Here is a 22,993-nt window from a genome sequence, read left to right on the forward strand (position 1 = left end):
TCCTCGGAGTTGCTGTCACTTCTCCCGAGTTGGCCGGTCTCCCCCACAGTCCATTGCTGCTCACACGTACCGCGCGGGGGGGGGGGATGTCGGCCATGTTGGTGTCAGAGCCACCGGAGCTCCCCGGGACCGCGGCCGGCGGCGCCGCGGGGAGGGACGAGGAGTCGGGGGCGGGGGGGGCTGGTGGGGGGGGGAGGGTTGGGGAAAACCTCGGGGGTTACCTTGATCGCGTAGGGAGGCTCCTCGAAAGTGACCAGCATGTACCTGTCTCCCCTGCTGGCCGGGTCCCGGGCTCGGAGCTGCGGCGCGGGGGACAAAGCAGAGGGTGAGGCGAGAGGCGGCGGCGCTGCCGGAGTCCCCCCGGCTCGGCCCTGCCCTCCCCGCACCCCACACCGCACGCCCACCACCCCCTTTTTTTTTTTTTTTTTCCTTCTTTTTCTTTTCCTCTCTCTCGCCTCCAAGGGGGAGCCGGTACCTTCATGAAAGTCTCTACAGCGCCTTTGGCTACGTCCAGGTAGGTGGTGCCCAGGTGGGTACGCTGGTTCATGGAGGCAGACGTGTCTATCAGGAAGAGTAAGATGGGCATAGTGCGCGGGGGCCGGCGGCCGGGCGGCTACATGGGCAGAGCCGCGGGGCCGGGGAGGGGAGGGAGACGGGGGCGAGGGGGCTGTGAGTGCTCTGCACGGGGAGCTGCCGCGGGGCCAGCGCTGCCCGCCCTGCCCTCCTTTGTGTGCGGGGCGGGAGAGGCGCGGAGGGCTGCTGCGAACCGGCCGCCGCCCGCCCTGCCCTCCCCTCCCCCCTGTTGATGCTACTCGGAAGTTTCGGGCCGAGCGGCCGCGCACCCCGCCGCCACGGCACTTTCTCTCCCTGACTGAGGCGCTTCCTCGCTCGCCGCCCGGTTTTAAGGCGGCCTGGGCAGGTCTGGCTCCGCCCCCGGGGACCACGTGGCCGGCGCCCGGCCCCGCCATAGGGCGCCGGGAGCCCCCCCCTCATTCGCATATGCAAACCGCGCCGGGGCGGGCGCCGAGCGGCGCAGGCGCGCGGCCGGGGGACACGGGGCAGGGCGGGGCGGGGGCGGCCGCGCCCCTCGGGGGGAGATCGCGGGGCGAGGGGGACGGGGGGGAGGAGACCGGGGAGAGAGGCAGGAAAAATGGAAGGGTCTTGGGGGCGATAGGGGCAGGAAAGAACGGGAAGGGTTGGGGAGAAAGGAGAGGGGGCCGAGGGTTAGAAGAAACGGGAGCGGGGGTTGGGGTTTGGGAGAAATGGGAAGGGGTTGTGGGGAGCGGGGCAGAAGAGACGAATCGTAGGTTGGAAAGGACCCACTGGATCATCGAGTCCAACCATAAAGGATTGGAGGGAGAGGGTCAGCAGGAACAGGGAGGGGTTGGGGGTTAGAAGAAATGGGGGGGGGGCTGGGGTTTGGAAGAAATGGGAAGGGGTTGGGAGGGAGCAGCGTGAAGAAACGAAGGATTGAGGGGAGAGGGTCAGCAGAAACAGGGAGGGGTTAGAAGAAATGGGATGGGATTGTGGGGAGAAGGGTAGAAGAACGGGGGGGGGGGGGGCAGAGAAAGGGAGCAGGAGAACGGAAGGGGTTGGGGAAGCCAGGCAGAAAAAAACGGGAAGGATTTGGGGGAGGAAGGGGAAGGGGTTAGAAGAAAGGTGAGGGGGGGGTTGGGGTTTGGATGAAATAGGAACGGGTTGGGAGGGAGCGGGGCAGAAGAGACGAATCATAGAATCATCGCTAGGTGGGAAAGGACCCACTGGATCATCGAGTCCAACCATAAAGGATTGGGGGGAGAGGGTCAGCAGAAACAGGGAGGGGTTGGGGGAGCAGGGGAGAAGGAACGGGGAGGAGGGGTTAGAAGAAATGGGGAGGGGTTGTGGGGAGAAGGGCAGAAGAAACGGAGAGGTGGGAGGAGAGAGGGGCAGAAGAACCGGGGGAGGGGATCAGGGCAGCACAGGGAGGGCTTGGGGGAGCAGGGCAGAAGAACAGGGAAGGATTGGGGATGGAGAGAGGGGCAGAAGAACCGGGAGGTCTGGGGAAGCAGGGCAGCTTGTGGGGTGCCCTGCAGCCCCTCGCTGGGCTGCTCCAAGGGAAGGTGAGACTTTCAGGGCGCTGAGTCGGTGACTGCCGCTCTCCTTGAGGCTGTGGGAAGGCCCCTGGGGGCAGGGAAGCCAGAGTTCCCTCCCCTGTCGTGTCCTCCTTGGGTACCATTTTGATAGTGAATTCTCAAAAATGCGGTCGGGCCTTTGGGTCGATGCTTGGGGGAAAAGAAAAAGAGAAAAAAAAAACAAAATGGCTTAGCCCCAGCTGTGACCTTTTGCCCTGTGTATGGGCAAAGATTAACACTGATGTTTCTTTGATCCACGCTACAGCGCTCCAAACGTACTTCCAATAAATCGTATAATTGTGGAGTGTTTCCAGCCAGTTAATGACTAAGATCTCTGGTCTCTGTTGTTGTTTGGTGGTCTGGTTTGTTTTTTTCCCCCCACCCGGCAATTCAGTCTCTGTTGTTTCTGCTCTCACAGCCTCGGAGCGATAGCTCCGGAGCCATTTCTTAGCATAATCTCTTCAGGAGGCTGCTCTGCTTCCTATCTGACTGGTATTTTTTAGCCTGATCCAGCTGATGTGCTCCCACAGCCACTGCTCTAGAAGGTATGAAGCCACTGTGCTCCTTCTTTGAAGATAAAATTGGCAGTGTCCTGGTTTGATTAATTTTGCTCTTACAGGCAAGATTTCTGTCATTAGGCAAGAGCTGGGTTGGGTTTGTTTGTGGCTTTTTTTAAAGGCTAGTGAAATATTAGCATTTAGTTTTGAGGAAAAGAGAGGGATAGAATCATATTTCCATTACAGATTGGTACGCATGCTAATGCCTGTGAGCAGTTTATTATGGCTATCCTGTTGGGGCTTCATCTGTGACCTGTGCCGTACATTTTAAGGCTTTGGGATGAAGTCAGGGACACTTCCCTTTCAGCCCAGTTCAATGTTTTAGGCCATTAAGGAATATCTGGGACCCTGTGAGAACTGGGAAGGAATCTCTGGAGTCAGTAAAGACCACAATACAGCAACGGATTTTACTATGATTATTTCTAAGTGTAGATCCTGCTGGTGGTGCTTGGAGTGACCAAGCTGTGTGCACTCGGTGGCTCTTGAGCTGCCTGTGTCTCTCCAGCAGTGGTGCTGTCTCGTGACCAGCAGCAAAATTGTTCTGGTCCAGGTTCGACTGATTAATCGGAATCCTTGCTGTCAGAGGAAGCAAACCACCAGATGCCACAGAGGTTGCATTGCCAAGTTTCCCTGAAATACAGCTGCATGCCAGCTCCTGTTACACACTCAAACATCTGGACTATGGGAGAGGCTTTGTTTAAAGTAATTATGTCTCTACAGAGGTGTTTTGGGACACCTTTCTTCACCTCGGCTCCACACAGAAAGCTGCAGGTATCTTCTACAGCTCTGAAGGTCAGCAAGACTGAGTACTGATAGAGTGATATTTGTCTCCCTAAAGTAATGGTATTAAAGTTAAGTGAAGGCTATGGTGCTGCTTTAACAAATCATTCCTTGGGCTCTGTAACTTCATTGGAGAGTAATGTTGAGTGAGCATATGATGTTGGCCTCTAACTAGCTTCCTTTTAAATCTCTGAGAGGCACGTTCTTCAAACATGCTGTCTTCTTTCCTATTTGTATGTTGCTGATGTTTCATTTACCATCCTAATAAAAATAATGCCACTTTTACATGTCAAGCGTCATGTATCTTCTTAGAGAGCATCCTAAAAATGGGGAGCTTCTGGAATGGTTCATTCTCGAAAGTGCTGGAAAAAAAGCCCTTGCCATACCAGAAAAATGTCATGGTGAAGGGCAGGCTAGGCCATGGAAACTCTGCATAAATCCTGGAGAGTCATTTGGAATTTTTAAGTTTTGCTGCCGGTAAATGAAGAGAGAGTGGGGGGAAATGCCATGTTAACTCTTGGTGGTAGAATCCATCATAAACCAGCATGAATTTTGAATCAATCGACTTGGAAAATTACAAGCTGTAGGCATGCTGTAATTTTCTCACCAATAGAGGAGGAAGGTGGGACTGAAGCAGCTGGTCCTGCTGTACTCTTAGTCTTCCCAGCCCTGGTGATTATTACTAACAGAAAAATCCCACAGACAAAACTTATACACAGTTCCAATGGGTTTATACAAGCAAAACCACTTCCCTGTATTTTTCTGTATGTACTTGCTTTTTGCTGTTATCTTTGAAGCCATTTGGAACATTCAGTTCTTCCTGCTCCTGTGCGTCTTGTATTAGATCCCCTATAGGGGAGAATCAAGGCTGGGGGTGTGTCTGTGGTACGCATTAGTATTTTTCTGCTGGGAGCAGACCAATTTGATTAATATTGAGAAAGATTCTTTCAAAAATAGACAATAAACCCAAGCCTTAATTGTGTATCAGCCTCTTGATGTGAATGTCATAATGGCTAGTGCTGCCATCAGAGTCACATTTATAAATCTGTACAGGAGATTTGCTGTGAAGGAGCAAAACCCAGTGATACTAGTACTTATGCTCATTACTGGTAGAGCTGACATGGCTGAGCAGGGAGAGAGCTTGAGACTGTCACTGAAAACAGATACATCTTTCTTTCGTTTCTTTGACATGGCGGTCAAAGTTATAAACTGTGTGTAGTCTAAATGAGCCAGTTCTACCTTTTCTTCTAAATCTAGATGAATGACTTCAGCACACTTCTGTCTGGAGGAATACTCCTGCTGTCCTGATAATGCGAAAGATTCCAGCTACTTTTATACATTTTTTTGTGTGGCATTTGTCTTGCATCCGTGAGGAAGCATCAACATATGTGTATGTCTAGGAATATTCATTTACTGATCTTCAGAATGGGTACTGTCTATGTGGGGGAAAATAAGATGCAAAACAACAGATTTCACTTTAAAATTGAATGCTAAATCAATAAATAAAATCTCAAATGTAAGTATGAAAACATACCCGAAAAAAATACAAATATTTTTTGTGTAATATGCTGTTACTGTGTTTTTTTTCTTAAACATCATCTTCTCCTTGTCAATATTTGTGAGATTTTTGTTCTATTATCACATACCATTAGGCTTATTTTGCCCTAGAATGCAGGCTTGAATGGAGGCTGTTATACTAAAGACCTTCAAGCAGGTCTGAAAACTAAAATTGACAGTATAACTTGTTGGTTTTTTTTAAAAAATTGTCTGTCTCCTTCTCAATACAGAACTGTTTCACAAAGAATATTTCAGCTGACCTTGGTCAGTCCAGACTTTAATGACACAGGTAAATTTTTCAGGGCTTCTTTCAGAACACCATTCTCTAGCCTTGTCACCATTAAACTTTTTCCCCTCTGTTTAAAAGTCTTACATTTTACTAATTTTATTTTAAATTTTTTTTATTTCCTAATTTCATGTTACTGCTTATCATTAAAATATGTATCTTTATATAGCATTCTGAATTTAATTTATTATCTTTTAATACTTGTGTCGTATTCCTCTTAGGCTTCCTTTAGCCAAGTTCTTACTTGGCAACTTATTGCTTTTTTTTATAAATAAAATTTTAGTTTCCACGTGTCTTGTAGCTTGTTGAGTTTTTTCAATGTTTTTACTAGTTTTAGTTCAGTAGGGTTTGACCCTACATATTTTTCTTTTTCTGGAATTATTACCAAAGAGAAACTGATTTAATCTTATAATTCAATTAACTTAGGTAAACATATAAAACTCATCCTAGACTGAATAATTACCTGAGAAAGCTAGGATCAGATAAGATGCAATTTCCAACATTTTTCAGAAAGTGACATTAAGATAACTGGGTCTCAGTTTTTTTATGTATATTCTAGGACTTGGACTGAGGATGCCTATTTTTCTAAAATTTGCAGAGGCAGCTGCCTTCCTTTGAAACTGTCTAGCACCTTTTAGAAGTCTGTACTTTGGCTTCCCCAGCACTAGAACACAGTGAAACTACATCCCTTTGCAGAACAATGACCTCTAAAAGAAGTTGCATTCTGGCTTCTCTTGGCCCGTCTTCAAAGACAGCCTCCTTTCATTGTCTGTCCATTGGGAAACCCAGAGGATAGCCTTTGAAGCTTCCTAGGGAATTTTTTGTATTCCCCACCACACCTCCAGTCATCCAAATCCCTTGCTGTCTCCTGGCTCGGGAGCTGGAGCCACGGCAAGCAGCATTGTACCATCCACGGGGAGAACAGTTAATGTGGAAATGCAAGGAAAGGGGTATCACAGTAGTTTGATACAGTTTGTTTTCTAACTGTACAGACTGAATGTGGGTACTGGGAGACTAGGTTCATGAATATTTGTGAAGTACTTAGGTTCTTCCAAAGAAAGTTATGATAGAAGTGCACAGCAAGATTATTTTTGGAGGAAAAACTAATCTCTTTGAGGACCATCTGTGCTCTGACAGCAGAAATCAGTCAATTAATGATCAAGAAGTTGCAAGACACCTGAATGCAAGATAAGGAGGCTTTTGTAATTAAAATCAACCTGTATGATACATGCTTTACCTCTAGTATTACTTGCCTTAGATTGAAAGGTCTTTCTGTTGTCTTCATATGTATTTAACAGTGTTTGACAGAGCAGGACCTTTCCTATTTGGTACCATGAGGGAATATTAAATCTAAGATGGAGAAAGCTGCTTAAAACAAACATTTCAAAATTACAGTTGTAATAAGGTAGTACATATGAGAATTCAGATAGCCTTACAGTTCTTATATATCTTTCCTGATGTGTTACAATGCTCCTTTCACTAAAGGTAGGATTCTGGTCAAGAACAAAAATCTGTCTCAGCTCCAGGCCTTTAAATTTATTCCATCTCTTGAGTATCTCAGCTGACGTGTCAAGACCCAAGAACAGAAAACACCCTCTAGCATACAAAAGCTAAGACATTTTACCTATCTTCTTTTTTTTTTTTACTTTCTTTCCTTCTTCTTGAGCTTATTTTCCATCCTTGAGATGCTGGTAGCAGCAGGCAGCAGCAGTCTACTTTATTCGTGATAACAGCAGAGTTATAGGGAAATACTGGCACAGGCTTCCCCGCTTCCCTTCAGCTTTCCAGGCTGTGAAGACAGGAGGAGTCTTTTTGCATTCACTAAAACAACAGGTCTGAGGAGACATTGGCTCATTATGCCAAGGGAAAAACATAATCCCCTCTTGTCAGGATGAACAGAAATAATAGTTATGTCTATCAGATGGTTTGAGAGAGATCATTTGTAGCAGTTCACCATGGGTTTGTCTAGCTTTCTCCTCTTGTAGCCCTGGTTAAAAGCTCCTCTGTGTGTGGTAGGGGTTAATACAATCCTCCACACAAATACCTGTGACACACAATGTTGCCATGCAGGCTTTCCTCAGGATGAGGGGAAAAGAACTAGGATATTCTTCCCCTGCACCACCACTTTCCTGGGGTGTCAGCGCCCTGCATGTCCCCACTGACCTGAGTGATCCCTTTCCAGCAACTGCTTTTGTTCGTTTCTCCAAGAATTCCTTCTTGACTACACTGCCAACTTGTAGTAGCCCCAGAAATCATATCCTTCCTGAAACGCCGGACCTTCCTGCACATTTCACAGCATAGCAACGTAACTCCATTACCATGGATCCCAGACACAGACGTGCAGAATTTATCTAACTAATCGAGCAGCTAAGGGACACCAATTCGAGCTACAGTCATCTTGGAGTATAAAGCAGTTACAGCTAAAAGATAGTCTACAAGCACTTCCCAGGGAGGCAAAACAATGAGTCGGGTTTCTTTTTAATGGCCCGTGTGGTGGGTATAGTCTTGGTAAACAAGAGGACAGAATTATTCATTCATTCCGAAATTGCTTCCCACTGAGGTATCACACCTGCATGTGGTATTTGAGAGCTGGGAGCTCTTTCTTTAAAATACTGCCAAGCTGGAGAAGTTTATTATCCAGCTTTTACTCTAAATGTGATTATTATGCATTGCCATCTTTTGCCCAAAATCAAAACACACTCTAAAAGAAACATGCACTTGGTTGCTCCCTGCAAAGCATCTCACACACCTGGTGTCAAATGGAATAAAACCCAGTTTATGTCTTTTGCCATTTAGCAGTTGATGAAAACTAACTATATCTCTACTAGCAGCTAATTGGAAAGCTCTAGAAAAGCCATCAATATAGCACAGACATAGTTCTTCCAAAGTAAAACAAACCAGATAAAGCCTTTTTCATTCAAGAAAGAAATCTGTTAATCTGTATTCCCTGACTTCAAGCACCTTTGGCAAGGTGTTTGGGACTGTTTGCTGAGCATGTTATTCAAAAGGTACAGTTTAAATGAAGTGAGAGGTTTTTTTCTACTTTTATGCACACACTGCTATAAAGCCTATTTGTTACAGAAAACTTGAACGGATGCCACAGTGGGCAAATCCGTCTTGCACCAACTTGCAGAAAAATAGTGTCTTGTTTTAGAAATATTTCAAGCAGAAAGGAAGGACACTTAAAACATGGCTTCAAAAAGCGCAAAAGGATAATTCTTACTGAGCTGAGATTACAAAAGCATTTCTCATTAGTAAAATTTTAGAATTGACTTAAGATCAGCCTATAAGGAACTTTGTAACAAGAGTAAGCCTTTCTCATAACAATCAGCTTCACCACGGAGCAATGTTTTGGTCAGCACTAAGTTCCTTTTGTTGTTGGAGATGGGTTTAAATTTCATGATGTTGCAATCGGAAAACCTTGAACATTTTGAGATCAGTTCTAATATTTTCCTGCTGGTAAGCCATTTTTAAGGCAATATACAGTTTATGGTTATTTTCCAAACATGGGTTCAAGATAAAAAGTTCAAGAAAGCTCATCCCTTCAGTTAGGCTGACACTAAGTCTATGCTCCTGCAGGTCTGGCAGAGTGAGTTGTGTACACTGGTTGTGTGATGAATGTAATGTTTTCTCTGAGATTACCCTGTTCCTTCCCTCCTTTGAGGTATTTTCTGTTACTGCTTTTCTCTTAAGTCCTTGTCACTGTTGTATGCATTCATGTTGGCTGGCTTATGAGAGTTGTGAATACATAGCTAACAGTGACTTATATAACCGGGGTCTTGAAGGAAAATGAAACTTAGCAATGCAAAGCATTAAAAAAATTCATGATTTTAACTATTATATCCATTCTATTTACTTTCAAGTTGTTGCAGGGCGGGGATGTGTTTTACTGTGTTTTCCTTGATCAGTTTTTGGTTTTCTTCACGTCTTCTGTTTCAAGTTCTCGTTATCTTGTCTTTACCTTCAGAAAAAAAAAAAGTTATGATGTGTTTTTCTTGACATTTCTACTTAGATATTCAGTATGGCTCTCCTCAGCTGGCTAAGGGAAAAAAGCCAAAACTATTCATTCGCCTCGACTCTCCATGTTTGCAATGAGTGGTTGTGCTGTGTGCTTGACTTCTGCAGCAGCTAATAAGTAACTTCTAATCCTGCAAAAGCCTCCAAAGGTTGACAGATATTACTTGAGCTCTCATTTTAGAGGTAAGTGAGAGCCTTTTAATTCAACCGCAGACTAGTACAGTAGAATTAGACTCACTTGTGAGCCGCTACCCAGTGGGGAATTGGACAGTATTCCTTTTCCAAGGGGAATTACGGTCTGTTGTGCTTTAATTGATATATCATTTGGAATGCTTTATTCTGTTTCCACTATAGCACCATTTTTTCCTGTGCTGAATCTGCTCATTGTTTCCTGACTCCTTGTTTTAATACTGAAATCTATTAGTCGTGTGTTGACATGTTTTACAGTAGTTTTCGCTGAGACATTGTGAGTTTTTACTTTTGTCTAGTTAGCTGGACACTTGTCACAGGGTCTCTCTAATTAATGACAAATTTTGCCATAATGTCAGTTACTTTGTGGAGTATGTAGCTGTAATTGTGACTATCATCTAAATCTGTTCCTTATCACACTGGTACCAACCCAACAGACCACTGCTGACTGGCTGCCAAGCTTTCCTGTAACTGACATTGCAGTGAATTCCTCCCCAACTGGCAATAAGGAAGTCTTCTTACACTGCTTTTTCTCTGCTTGATTTCTCTGTTTTCTGGATTGTGAAATTATCCTCTGCATAAGTCAAGAACCATTTGATGATCTATGTTTAGCAGAATTTGTTACCCAACAGATGTCCGTACAGTTAATGACCTCTGTAAGTACAGCCCTGTGATTTCTTGCTGCTGATGGTCCAAGAATTTTTCATCTCTAGTGCTACAAGTCAGCACTAGGGCAGCACGCCACTTCTTATTAAAAACCAAATGCATAGTTTGTATAAATTTTCCCTTCAGAATTGTAATGCCTAGTCAGAAGTTGTATTTCTTCCTTGTTCTCTTTCAAATCTCTGTGTTCATGAGTGTGTGCATATGTAAATGCACATAGTTCCATATTTTTTCTGGCCCAAACCAACAGACATGAGTAAAACCTCCTGAAATTGGGGAGGGACTGTTTACAAAGGCTTGTAGTGATAGGACATGGGGTAACGGGTATAAACTGGAGAGGGACAGATTCCGACTAGACCTAAGGAAGAATTTCTTCACCGTGCGAGTGGTGAGGCACTGGCACAGGTTGCCCAGAGAAGTTGTGGATGTCCCATCCCTGGAAGTGTTCAAGGCCAGGTTGGATGGGGCCTTGGGCAGCCTGGTCTGGTGGGAGGTGTCCCTGCCCATGGAAGGGGAGTTGGAATTAGATGATCTTTAAGGTCCCTTCCAACCCAAACTATTCTGTGATTCTATGAATCCATTAAATTAATCAAATATCATTTTGAAGAAAAACTGCTTCCATAAACAGAAGTTGTAACTGACACTGCCAGTATTCAATTTGGGGAAAGGGTAGGTGCCTGGAAAAGTCCATAGTAGGAAAACCTCCTTGACTATCACTTCTGTGCATAAAGCAAACATGGTCTTACAAGAGAGTTCAGAGGCACTGGAGCCAGATCAGTAGCCCTGGGCAGCGATGTGTTCACAGTATGAAATCATGTTGCAGCTGCACAACCATTTGCTTGTTCCTCCTCCCCATTCAGAAGTTTTGAGCCCATCCCTGCCTAGAAAACTGTCCTACTTTGTTTTTTCTCTCTTTTCAATTATTGGCACTTGAGAGAGGAAGATTATTGGGCAGAATTGTATCATAGAAGACATAAGACAATCCTTAACATCTGGCACTCCTCTCGCAGGGGAGGGACTCAAGGATGAGGAGGGACTTTCTATCAGGGAGTGTAGTGATAGGCCAAGGGGTAACAATTTTAGGCTGAAAGAGGGTAGTTCTAGATTAGATATTAGGAAGAAATTTTTTACTATGAGGGTGGTGAGGCACTGGAACAGATTGTCCAGAGAAGTCATGGATGCCCCTTACCTGGTAGTGTTCAAGACCAGGCTGGATGTGGTTCCTTGCAGCCTGATTTAGTAGAAGGCGTCCCTGCCCATGGCAGGGGGGTTTGAACTGGATGATCATTAAGGTCCCTTCCAATCCAAACCATTCTGTGATTCTATGAATGCTGATTGGTACAGGTCCAGTCAGACATCGCTATGGAGGAATTCTACAAGCCAGATGCTTAAGTCCCTAGAACTTCAAACTGCACAGTGGAATGCTTGAAAGGATGGGTCATACTTCGCTCTGTGGCACTGTGAAGGAGAGAAACTGGACTGCCTGCACTCAAGTGCTTCTGTAGCAGTCAGGCTCTTGGCAGCCACCCGGGACTCTTGTCATGTGGCTCCTGAATGCCAAGAAGTTTGCTAAATGTCTTGTTGCTACCTCAGCTACAGTAGAAGGGGTTATTTTAGCCAAACTGCTAGATTAGAAGGTACCACAACCTTGGGAGAAGATTGATCAGCTGGATCTGCCCAGGGAGGTGGTTGAGTCACCTTCCCTGGAGGTGTTTAAGGCACAGGTGGACGAGGTGCTGAGGGATATGGTTTAGTGTTTGCTAGGAACGGTTGGACTCGGTGATCCGGTGGGTCTCTTCCAACCTGGTTATTCTGTGATTCTGTGATCTACGCTGGTAAAGTTCAGAAGCCAACACTCCAGCACTGCTTCACAGAGCTCTTACAGTTGAATTGTAAGCCGGTTACCTCATCACTGTTTCTTAGGGGAAGAAAAAATTGTAGTTCTGTGATGCAAGCTGGGACATGATGTTTGACCTTAGAAGAGCAATCTCTGGTACATTTTATGAGCTAATAGAGCTGGACCTGTCCTGGAGCAGGTACCAGAATTTCTTGCTACAGTTTTGCCCTCACGCTGTCTAGTTTTAGGGAAAGGTTTCTATTTTAGTCTGGTTTTGTGGGTTGTTTTTTTTTTTATTGAGGGGGGAGGTTAATGTGTTTAAGAATGGTTGGACTCGATCCTGTGGGTCTTTTCCAACCTAGTGGTTCTGTGATTCTGTGAAGTATGTGCATGCAGGCATCCCCAACATATTCATTACAATCTGAGGGTCTTTACATGCTCTTAATAACTGCCTGTCCCATCTCCAGTGTCTTCTTACTTGAACACTTAGGGAGCACTAACATGACCAATTCTTACAGCATTTCTTGTCGTGGTTAAGTGAAAAATAACTATTGCCCCAGTTTCTTCCTGTTAGTGGGAAATGATTTAACATACCAGAAAAGTTCTTTTGACTTCAAGAGCATCACTTGGCCTTATATGGAGCCTTTTGAACACCTTTATTTTTGACACTGGTAGCTGATTTAAAGCCTCTGTATGAAATTTGTCCTGTGCTGATTTTAAGCATACAATACAGAGGCTTTTCTGGTGCCAGTTAGCTGGGCCTAATCAAAACTACTGAGAATGTCAGATTTTTTTTTCCAGTCAGACCCAGATGAGCCAACTCAGGGGTTTTATTTATTTTCCCTTGGAGTTTCTTCATCCACTTGCAGAGATATGAGACGTACATTGATCAGTTCCTCAGTCTTCATAGAGGTATTTCTACCGTCTTGTCTTGATGACATGTTTACACAAGGAGGTCACCAAGTTACATTAATGTGACTGAAAAATTTCTTTTCTTCTCCAAACACGTGGCCTCTTGTCTCTAGAGCTTTATTTTACAGACAAAGAATATTGCTCCCGTTTTCATGAGTTTTCTCATCTGGTGGTTGTCCTGGAGCGGGCCGGTGCTTTAACACCCACACTTGTCCAAAAGGATGTCTCCCCCAAAGCAGCTAAACCTGAGTCAGATATGGTTCTCTCTTCAAAATCAAAGGGCACTCTGTAGATTCAGACTATAGGCATATGGGCCTACAACTGTGCAAGATGTTCAAAGCAATCAGACATTCTGGCTGTAATCTATCTAGAATAAAAATGATGCTTATCAGGAATGGCCACGAGGTAATCAGGGAACCAAATGCTCCACAACACCATCTGTGATAGTGCCCATCTAAGTGTGGCATCACTGTGATGTATCTACATGCTCACAGGCTGAGGAACTGCTTTCTGCACTGATGGTCAGAAATGCTGGCTTACCTGCTAAAGTGAGGGTGACTCATAACATTTGCACAGAATAAGACATGAAAAAGTTTCATTAGACAATCTGGGATTCCTTTTTAACTCCTCCAACAGCCCTGTGGTACTGAATCATAAGTCCCTGTATACAGGGAAACTTCTGCCATTTTTCTTTCAAGCTGCTTCTTGGGGCTTCTGTGCAGGAATTGTTTTCCACAGAAAGGATGACTTTTTCAGGAACCACAAACTCTTAAAGCAATCTTTTGTGACAGGTTTAAGTCAATAAAACTTGGTAGCTTTAGTGGAGACCTACCTACTTTTTTAGAATACTGTTTTGTACCATATTGTTTTGTACAATATGAAGCTTTCCACGTAATTGCAGTAAGAGGTAATCTACAAAATGACTTTCCTTCATGAAAACTGCCCATCTCCAAAAACTTTCTATCAAAAAATGCATATTAAAATTACACCAGAGTGTTGTTAGCAGTAGCACTGTTAGGGTCTTAAGTGTATCATAAGTTGTATCAAACTTTTTTTTAATTAAAAACAAAAAAAACCCAACAAGCCAGTGTTTAATAGTTTAATAGGGTATTTTTTTCTTGCTTTGTTTTCTCTTTATATGCTCAGATCATAGAATCACAGAATGATTTAGGTTGGAAGTGACCTTTAAAGATCAGCTATTCCCAATTCGCCTCCCATGGGCAGAGACATCTTCCACTAGATCAGGCTGCTCCATCCAACCAAAGTGCCATCCAGCCTGGCCTTGAACAGCTCCAGGGATGGGCATCCACGACTTCTCTTTGGGCAACCCGTTCCAATGCCTCACCACCCTCCTCATAAAAAAATTTCTTCTTATGTCCAATATAAACCTACCCTCTTTCAGTTTAAAATCATTAGCACTTGTCCCATCACTCTCTCTATCTTTCTTATCAGGCCCATTGGAATACTGAAAAGCTACAATAAATTCTTCCTGAATGCTTCCCTTCTCCAGGATGAACAACTCCAACTCTCTCAGCCTTTCATAAGACAAGTGTTCCATCCCTCTAATCATTTTCATAGCCCTCCTCTGGGCCTGCTCCAACAGGCCAATGTCTTTCCTGTGCTGAGGACTCCAGAACTGAATGCAGTACTCCAGGTGAGATCTCACTGGGGTGAAGTAGAGTGGCAGAATCACCTCCCGCAACCTGCTGGTCACACTTCTTTTGATGCAGCCCAGGATTTGGTTGGCCTTCTGGACTGTGAATGAAAATTGCTGGCTCATGTCCAGTTTTCGTTCACCAGCACTCCCAAGTCAGCAGCCACAGGGCTCTCAGTTTCAAACCTTCAGCCTGTACTGGTATTAGGGATCACCCTGACTCAGGTGCAGGAACTTGCACTTGGCCTTGTTGAACTTCATAATGTTTCAGATGGTTGAAAGCTTTTTTCCATACCTAACAACATCCACTGTAGGTCTATGTGTAGTAAAGGTGAGAAATTTTATTTAAAATTGCTAAAAGACAAAAAGTTTTTGTAAGAAAATGTTCCTTGTTATTCCCTGGACATGTTCTTAATTGTACACTTTAGATGAAAGAAAAGTAAATACTTCAAAGCTTTCATACAGTTTGTGCATTATGTATGAGAACTTTATTTACCTTTCAAGTTACATGGGTGATTTTAATTAATTTCCCAAACAGAAATCATAGAATCATAGAATAATAAGGTTGGAAGAGACCCACCAGATCATCGAGTCCAACCATTCCTATAAAACACTAAACCATGCCCTTTAACACCTCGTCCACCTGTGCCTTAAACACCTCCAGGGAAGGTGAATCAAGCACGTCCCTGGGTAGCCTGTTCCAGTGCCCAATGACCCTTTCTGTGAAAAATTTTTTCCTAATATCCAGCCTAAATCTCCCCTGGTGGAGCTTGAGGCCATTCCCTCTTGTCCTGTCCCCTGTCACTTTGGAGAAGAGGCCAGCACCCTCCTCTCCACAACCTCCTTTCAGGTAGTTACAGAGAGCAATGAGGTCTCCCCTCAGCCTCCTCTTCTCCAGGCTAAACAACCCCAGCTCTCTCAGCCGTTCCTCATAAGGCCTGTTCTCCAGCCCCTTCGACAATACTCCATGATTCTTCAGTATCGCAGAGGGAAGGAAGATTTAGGGAGGAAAAAAAGTCTGAAGTCCTGAAGCCTAGAAAAATACAAGAATAATGAGCTTAGAAGAATTAGTGGTCAGAAAGTCCACCAAAAAGACAGTGAATTAAATTACAGAGGCTTTTTACAGCAAGTTGCAAGCCCAAAATGTGAGTAATACTATAGCAGGATCAATGAGGACAAAGGAAACAGCAATAAGACTGCATACAATGCCAGAACTGCTTATGGGGCAAAATGTATGAGCCAGGAGTTCTCATTTGCTGCCCACACATGACACAGCATCGCTTTTTTTGTTCTCACATGTTCACAGTCAGTTACAAAGCCAATTCCCATGGCATTAAAAATGAGTGTATTTCTTCTCAATAAGGTGCTGCACAGTGATACTGCCATGTGTATTTTTTAAAGCTAATCTTTTTCTCCATAACTTTGACCTACAGCAGATTCAGGCTGTGTTTCTGATAGGTCCTCATTTTCTGAATGCCCACATGAAACAAAACTAATGAAATATTGAAGAAAACTGCCATAATGAGTGTGAAAGGCTTATTAATAGAAACATGATATGCAGTACTATTCATTGTGTGACTGATAGATACCTGCAGCAAAGTAAGGAGCGAAGTCTAAATCTGAGGGTGCATTTTTGTAACAAGTTTTGCATTCTTAAGTAAGATGGACAAGAGAATTTTCCACAAAGCATTTTGATGCTCTGTGAAGTTTGGCTTTCTCTATAAAGAGCTCATCTATATTTGTTTCCTGCATGGTTCCAAGAATGATGTACTATCTGAAATTAAAAATATTTTTCTTATAAAGGCTATTACTGACGACAAAGCAGGCAGAGAACATTTTAAGCATGCATTTTTTGCAGTTGCATAGAAGTGCAAGTTCTGAAGAAATTGTTAATCCCATATACTGTAAAGCTGTAAGATGTTTAATTTACAAACATGCAGAGAAGAAAACTATAGGAGAGAAAAAAACACTGCCACATTTGATGGCTATTGAGAGGCAGCTCTACTTGTTACCAAGTGGTTTTACCTTTTTTTATGTGGTTATCTTTTGTGAATAGAAATCCTTTGGTTTTGCATGAGTGATTAAGGAAGAGGCCTCAGAAGCTGAAATCTGGCTCACTGTCAATGGAGCAGTTTTAAATATAAGCACTGAATCAGTCAAAGTGCAGTTTCACTCCCACACTAGTTCCCCTCTTGCAGAGTGAAAGCAACTGGAATCAAACAACTCAGTGGCTCAAAGGGGCGTGTGTTGAATAGCTTCGACCTAAAATTTAATCACCAGAAAATAGTTTTTCTTTATTAAAGGCCTGTTCTGGGGATTGTTAATATTACTTTTATTATTGTTGAGCACTTTGTAAAAGGACTGTCTTTCTTAGTATCCACAAAGAGGCCAACCTGTTTATTAAACTGTCCTGCTGCTCAGTGGCCCCCCTCCTTGCCAGTTCTAGCTGAAAGGTAGGTGGGATGTCAGTATGTTGCCAGATCATGTAATGATAGTAATTTTGCAGAAAAGTTACAATTATGCCACAACAGAACATATTGGGGTGCTTTCTCGCCAAGGGATTTCCCCTCCTCTTACAACAGAAGTAACAATTTTGCAGACAGGAGTGCCCAAATCCAGGGCTGACCACAGAGATGGAGACCCTCCAGCTCCCTCTCTCTGGGCCACCCTCTCACCTGTACGTCGGGATTCTCTCCTGCTTGTCTGAAATGTCACACAAGACGTGATTACCTACTATGTTAAAACAAATTTAGTTTGAAAACCTCAGAACCCTGATATACATACAAATATAAATATATAAAAAATAAATCAACCCCCACATCAACCGACCAACAAAACAGAAGATGGAGCCAGAGAGCAGCTCTTAAAGTAAACTGCCAGAGAAACTGGAGAATTACATTTGCACCAATTCCTAAGCTTCAATCAAGACTGCAGGTGAGGAATTGGAGAAAGTCCTCCAAGATCCAGTGGGACGTGTCCTGATCTAGTGGGAGGTGTCCCTGCCCATCACAAGGGGCTTGGAACTCGACTATCTTTAAGGTCCCTTCCAACCCAAACTATTCTATGATTCTAAGACTTTGGTGCAGTAGGAAGGCATGGAGTGCAGTTCCACAGTGTGTGAATGGATCATTTCAAACAGCACTGCTTCTTCCCAGAGGTCTTCTGTTGTCATCCTGTAGATGAAGACATGAGCCAGTCATTATTGCACATAGGCAGCCGAATTCTGCTCTATCCAAAGCAAAGGACTGAAAGTCAAACTGCAACAAGAAAATAAAGGCCAAAACTAATAACAGAGGGAAGGATGTTTCATTTATCATGGCAGCATGCCAAAACACAGAGTAAAAGAAAAGAAACAAAGATGAGGTAATATTAACTTGATATAAAGTAAACTGCATTTTTCAGCTTGTTTTTTACTCTGTGTTACTGATGAATATACTCTTCCAAGAATGTTTGAATAACCCAAGCATACCATACTAGTAACCACACTTTTTACCAATTCAGAATTTGTGTTAACTAAAAAAGAAACCTTTAAATGATGTCATTATATAGACCTCCTCCCATGTAATTCTTGTGATTTCCTGCAAAAAGCACATACCTGAGGAGCATTCTATAATTCTTAACCCTAGAGGGTTTTTTGAATGTTGAAAAAAAGCTGAATAAGCTTGGGTTTTTTGGTGTCAAATTCAGTTACTCGGTTGTCCTGCTTCTGGTCCTAACAATACTTTTAATCTGTGCAATTCGATATGAAAGCTATGACAGAAAATGGGAAAAAAATCTGCTAAGAAGTATTTATAAGCTTTATTCTTTTTTTTCAATTTTATGGAGAAACACTTCTAAACTACCCTAATTTGCCTTCTGTTGTTACTTGATGTCTACAGTGATTCTAACTTGAAGTCCTTCTGTCCATTAGTTTTTGTCACTATAAGGAAATTATTTTTAAAAGTTTTTTATTGAATTATGTGTTACAATGATAGATCTGGGAGAACGCTCAGGTCTTGCTGATAATTTCAATGCCTTTTCCACCATTACAACAATATTCTTTTAGCCTGTCAAGTGGAACGAAGGAGAAAGGTTCCTGTCTCACTTTGAAATCTTTCTATTTCTTCTCTGTTTCTCTTTCCCCTCTCCCCAGGTTTCCATGCATTACTTTTTCTTCCCTCAGTCGTAGCAAAACTGCTTTTGTGTGCAATAATTTCCCAACCATATTTCTCCATCTTATAACAAAGAGTAGAGCACTGACCTCAAGTTTGGACACCTGGTAAAATAACGTACTAGACTTCAGGACACCCTTCTATTATTCATGTGCCTTTCTGATCTTGTAGAGGAAATCACCCTTACAGATAAGCCCTTAAGATTTTTAAATTTTTATCTTCACTAGCCAGTGAAGCCTCTCTTGCATTGTGTTGTCTTCTTTTCCCCGCCCCCCCCAAGGGTAACTTATTTCCAAAGACCTAAAGTTTACATGAAGGATATATTTAATTTCCGTATATTATTATTTGGCTTTGGTCCAAAATGCATGTCCCTCTTTCAGTGTTTTCCTCCAAACAGTGTCTTGAACCTTAGAGGAACAGCATTAGACTTGACACCGTTTAAGGATATGGAAGAGATAAGGTTAACAGGGATACATAGTATGTCTCAACAGGGAATTGAAGAAAATCCAGCTAATCTGAGGGATATTTAGGACCTACTTTCAGTCCTAAGAACCTATCAAGACACTAGTTTTCTCCATTATTTACTTCCTTAAAGGCCTGTTTGGCAAAAATTATTCTGGGTCTCCCAAGAGCCTGCAGTCTATTGTCACACACACTCTGAGGCCCTGTTTACCTGTCAGTGATGCACAGTGCCCAGTCTGAAAGGCAAACAATTGCAAAGACAGCAGACCTTGCCAGATTTCAGTTTTAAAAGACGTTTTTAGATACACATCCATTCTGAAGATTATCAAGTATATCAACATCTTCAAAGACCCTCTCACACTGTACTCGGCACTGGTGAGACCTCTCCTTGATTCCTGTGTTCAGTTCTGGGCCCCTCATCACAAGAAGGATGTTGAGGCTCTAGAGCGAGTCCAAAGAGCAACGAGGCTGGTGAAAGGGCTGGAGAACAGGCCTTATGAGGAACAGCTGAGAGAGCTGGGGTTGTTTAGCCTGGAGAAGAGGAGGCTGAGGGGAGACCTCATTGCTCTCTACAACTACCTGAAAGGAGGTTGTAGAGAGGAGGGAACTGGCCTCTTCTCCCAAGTGATGGGGGACAGGACAAGAGGGAATGGCCTCAAGCTCCACCAGGGGAGGTTTAGGCTGGACATTAGGAAAAAATTTTTCACAGAAAGGGTCATTGGGCACTGGAACAGGCTGCCCAGGGAGGTGGTTGATTCACCTTCCCTGGAAGTGTTTAAGGCACGGGTGGACGAGGTGTTAAAGGGCATGGTTTAGTGTTTTATAGGAATGGTTGGACTCGATGATCCAGTGGGTCTCTTCCAACCTGGTTATGTGATTCTGTGATTCTGTCTCATGAAGTAGCGAGCCAAGCATTTCTAGTTGTAGGTCTAGCCTAGGATGGCAGGATCATTCATAGCAGTAAGAAAGTTGGTCTTTGCCTCTTTAGTAGTAGTTCCCTTCTAAGAATTCTGAGAAAGAGAGCTTGTCTAATGTGATCACACATCCTCTGGGAAACAGCTTGAGACTGCAGATTCATTTCCTATAAGCCATTATACAGCCATCAGCAGTTGCTGACCGGACCTTTCCCTCCACAGTACACTTCAGAACCTCAAATAGTTTAGTTGAATAAAACTTATATGTCTTGCTGTGGACCTACAGATATTGCTTAATATAACACAGATTACTAAACATTGTGAAAATTTTGTTTCTGCCCCAAAGAATTTACTGTATCTTTCCTCTGTTGCCTCTGTTTATGTTGGCAACATAAACACCGAGTTTATGTTGGCAACATAAACACCGAGTGGGTAATCAGGATTTGTTCTGTTGCTGATGCTGCTGTGTGTTACTCCCAAAGTAAAAATGCTGAGGTTTTGATAGCTGAACTCTTACAAGTCTCCTCAGTTTTTCTGCTGATGGGTAGGAGCACTGTATTCTTTCAGGGAGAACTGCTGCTTGTTGGGTTAGTGTGGGTAAATTTTTAAAGTTACAGCTGAAATAATGCTTTCCATTCTGCTGGCTGCTTCTGTGATGTAGAACAAGTGTTCAGACATTGAGCATGATTTTCCAGAATCTTCTGAGACAAATTATGAAAGTTTGATGTATACCTCAGGAAGAAGTGCTTTTTCTCTGGCTTTAGCACAGAGCTTTGAGTAAGTTATCTGACTTTCCTGGATCTCAACGAATCCATCAGGAAAAGCAACTGAAAAGTAGCATCTTGCCAAAACTGAGCTGCTGGAAATCTGTTGTGTTCCGCTTAGGAATAAGCTCTACAGCTGTGAATTTCCACTGCCATAAACCCCCGTGAACACTTGTATTGACCAGTCTAGCAGACATTGCTTGCTTATTTAGCATAACGCAGATTACTAAACATTGTGAAAACATAATTTCCACCTCAAAGAATTTACTATATCTTTCCTCTTTTGCCTGTAGCTATTACATAGGCAACATAAGTGCCGAGTGGGTAATCAGGATTTGTTCCGTTGCTGCTGCTGCTGTGTGTTACTCCCAGAGAACAAGTAAACTCCTGATCTTTGACTTTTGGTCAGGGCAATGAAACTTGCAGGACTTGAGTTACTTTACTTAATGTGGGTAAACTAGGATGTGAGATCGCCTTCATCATAAGGATTGCTGGGGAGGTTGTGGAGATTTTTGACCTTGCCTGAAGATTGAGGTGGCATTGGCTAAATTTCTAGTGCTGTGAACTGCCAGGCAACCAAGTGCAGAGTTCTGTACTTGGGTCACAACAACCCCTTGCAATGCTACAGGCTTAAGGAAGTGTAGCTGGAAAGCTGCCCAGCAGAAAAGGACCTGATGGTGTTGGTTGACAGACATGAGCCAGCAGTGTGCTCAAGTGTCCCAGAAGGCCAACAGCATTTTGGCTTGTATCAAAAATGGTGTGGCCAGCAGGAGTAGGGAAGTGGTCATCCCCGTGTACTCAGCACTGGTGAAGCTGCATCTTGGACATTGTGTTCAGTTTTGTGCCCCCCAGTACAGGGCACACACTGAGGTGCTGGAGCGTGTCCAGAGGAGGACAACAAAGCTGGTGAAGGGTCTGGAGAATGAGTCTTATGAGGAGAGGATGAAGGAACTGGGGTTGCTTAACCTGGAGAAGAGGAGGTTGAGGGGAGACCTTACTACTCTCTGCAGCTATTTGAAAGGACATTGAAGCGAGGCAAGAGCTGGTCACTCCTCCCACATAACTAGTGATAGAATGAGATGAAACAGTATCAAGTTGCATCAGGGGAGGTTTAGATTGGATATTAAGAAAAATTTCGTGACTGAAAGGGTGGTCAAGCATTGGAACAGGCTACCCAGGGAAGTGGTTGAGTCACCATCCCTGGAGTTCCTCAAAAACATGTAGATGTGGCTCTTCAGGACATGGTTTAATGGGCATGGGGGGGTTGGGCTGACAGCTGGACTTAATGATCTTGGAGGTCTTTCCAACCTCAATGTTTCTACAGCTTTTACCAACCAGTACCTCTGCCCCCCCATTTTGTTTTGCCCACTTTCAACACTGAATACGGAAATTCACATGGAAATTCTTCAATTATGTAAATATTGCATGATGCAAAAAAAACCCCAAACAAAACAATTACAGAAAGTTTGCAGATGACACCAAGCTGAGTGATGCAGTTGTTACACCAGAAGGATGGGATGTCATCCAGAGGGACCTGGACAGACTGGAGAAGTGGGCCTGTGCAAACCTCATGAGGTTCAACAAGGCCAAGTGCAAGGTCTTCCACCTGGGTTGGGGCAATCCCAGATTTCAATACAGGATGGGGTATGAAGTGATAGACAGCTGCTCTGTAGAGAAAGACTTGGGGGTGCTGGCTGATGAGAAGCCTGACATGAGCCAGCAATGTGCACTTGCAACCCAGACGGCCAACCATATCCTGGGCTGCATCAAAAAAAGCATGGCCAGCAGGTTGAGGAGGTGATTCTGTCCATCTACTTCTCTCTTGTGAGACCTCATCTGGAGTAGTGTCTAGTTCTGGAATCCTCAACATGAAAAGGATATGGAGCTGTCAGAACGGGTCCAGAGGAGGACTACAAAGATGATCAGAGGGCTGGAGCACCTTTCATATGAGGACAGGCTGTGGGAGTTGGGGTTGCTCAGCCTGGAGAAGACTCCAAAAAGACCTTATAGTGACCTTCCAGTACCTGAAAGGGCATCAAGAAAGCTGGGGAGGAACTGTTCACAAAGGCTGGTAGTGACAGGACGAGGGGCAATGGGTATAAACTGGAGAGGGTAGGATTTAGTCTAGATATAAGGAAG

The 22,993-nt window shown here is 43.7% G+C and overlaps 1 protein-coding gene and 1 long non-coding RNA gene across 3 annotated transcripts in view; one reads left to right on the top strand and one right to left on the bottom strand.

Annotated features, from left to right (window-relative positions):
* Positions 1-765, bottom strand: part of INTS6 (integrator complex subunit 6) — a 45,698-nt gene extending 44,933 nt beyond the window's left edge. The window contains exons 1-2 of one of the 2 annotated variants that reach the window (XM_069881651.1): positions 476-765; positions 222-299 (exon numbers count right to left, since the gene is read on the bottom strand). In XM_069881651.1, coding sequence (XP_069737752.1) covers positions 222-299; positions 476-586 — 189 coding nt within the window. In that variant the 5' untranslated portion in view covers positions 587-765. The remainder of the gene's footprint in view (positions 1-221; positions 300-475) is intronic. The other variant, XM_069881644.1, reaches the window with a different exon arrangement.
* LOC138734347 (uncharacterized) lies at positions 227-4,749 on the top strand. The gene is made up of 3 exons (XR_011339562.1): positions 227-325; positions 463-514; positions 3,219-4,749. It is a non-coding gene; the product is annotated as an uncharacterized lncRNA (long non-coding RNA).
* Positions 4,750-22,993: the final 18,244 nt, after the last annotated feature.

Source organism: Phaenicophaeus curvirostris, chromosome 1, assembly GCF_032191515.1.
Source record: "Phaenicophaeus curvirostris isolate KB17595 chromosome 1, BPBGC_Pcur_1.0, whole genome shotgun sequence".
Lineage (NCBI taxonomy): Eukaryota > Metazoa > Chordata > Aves > Cuculiformes > Cuculidae > Phaenicophaeus > Phaenicophaeus curvirostris.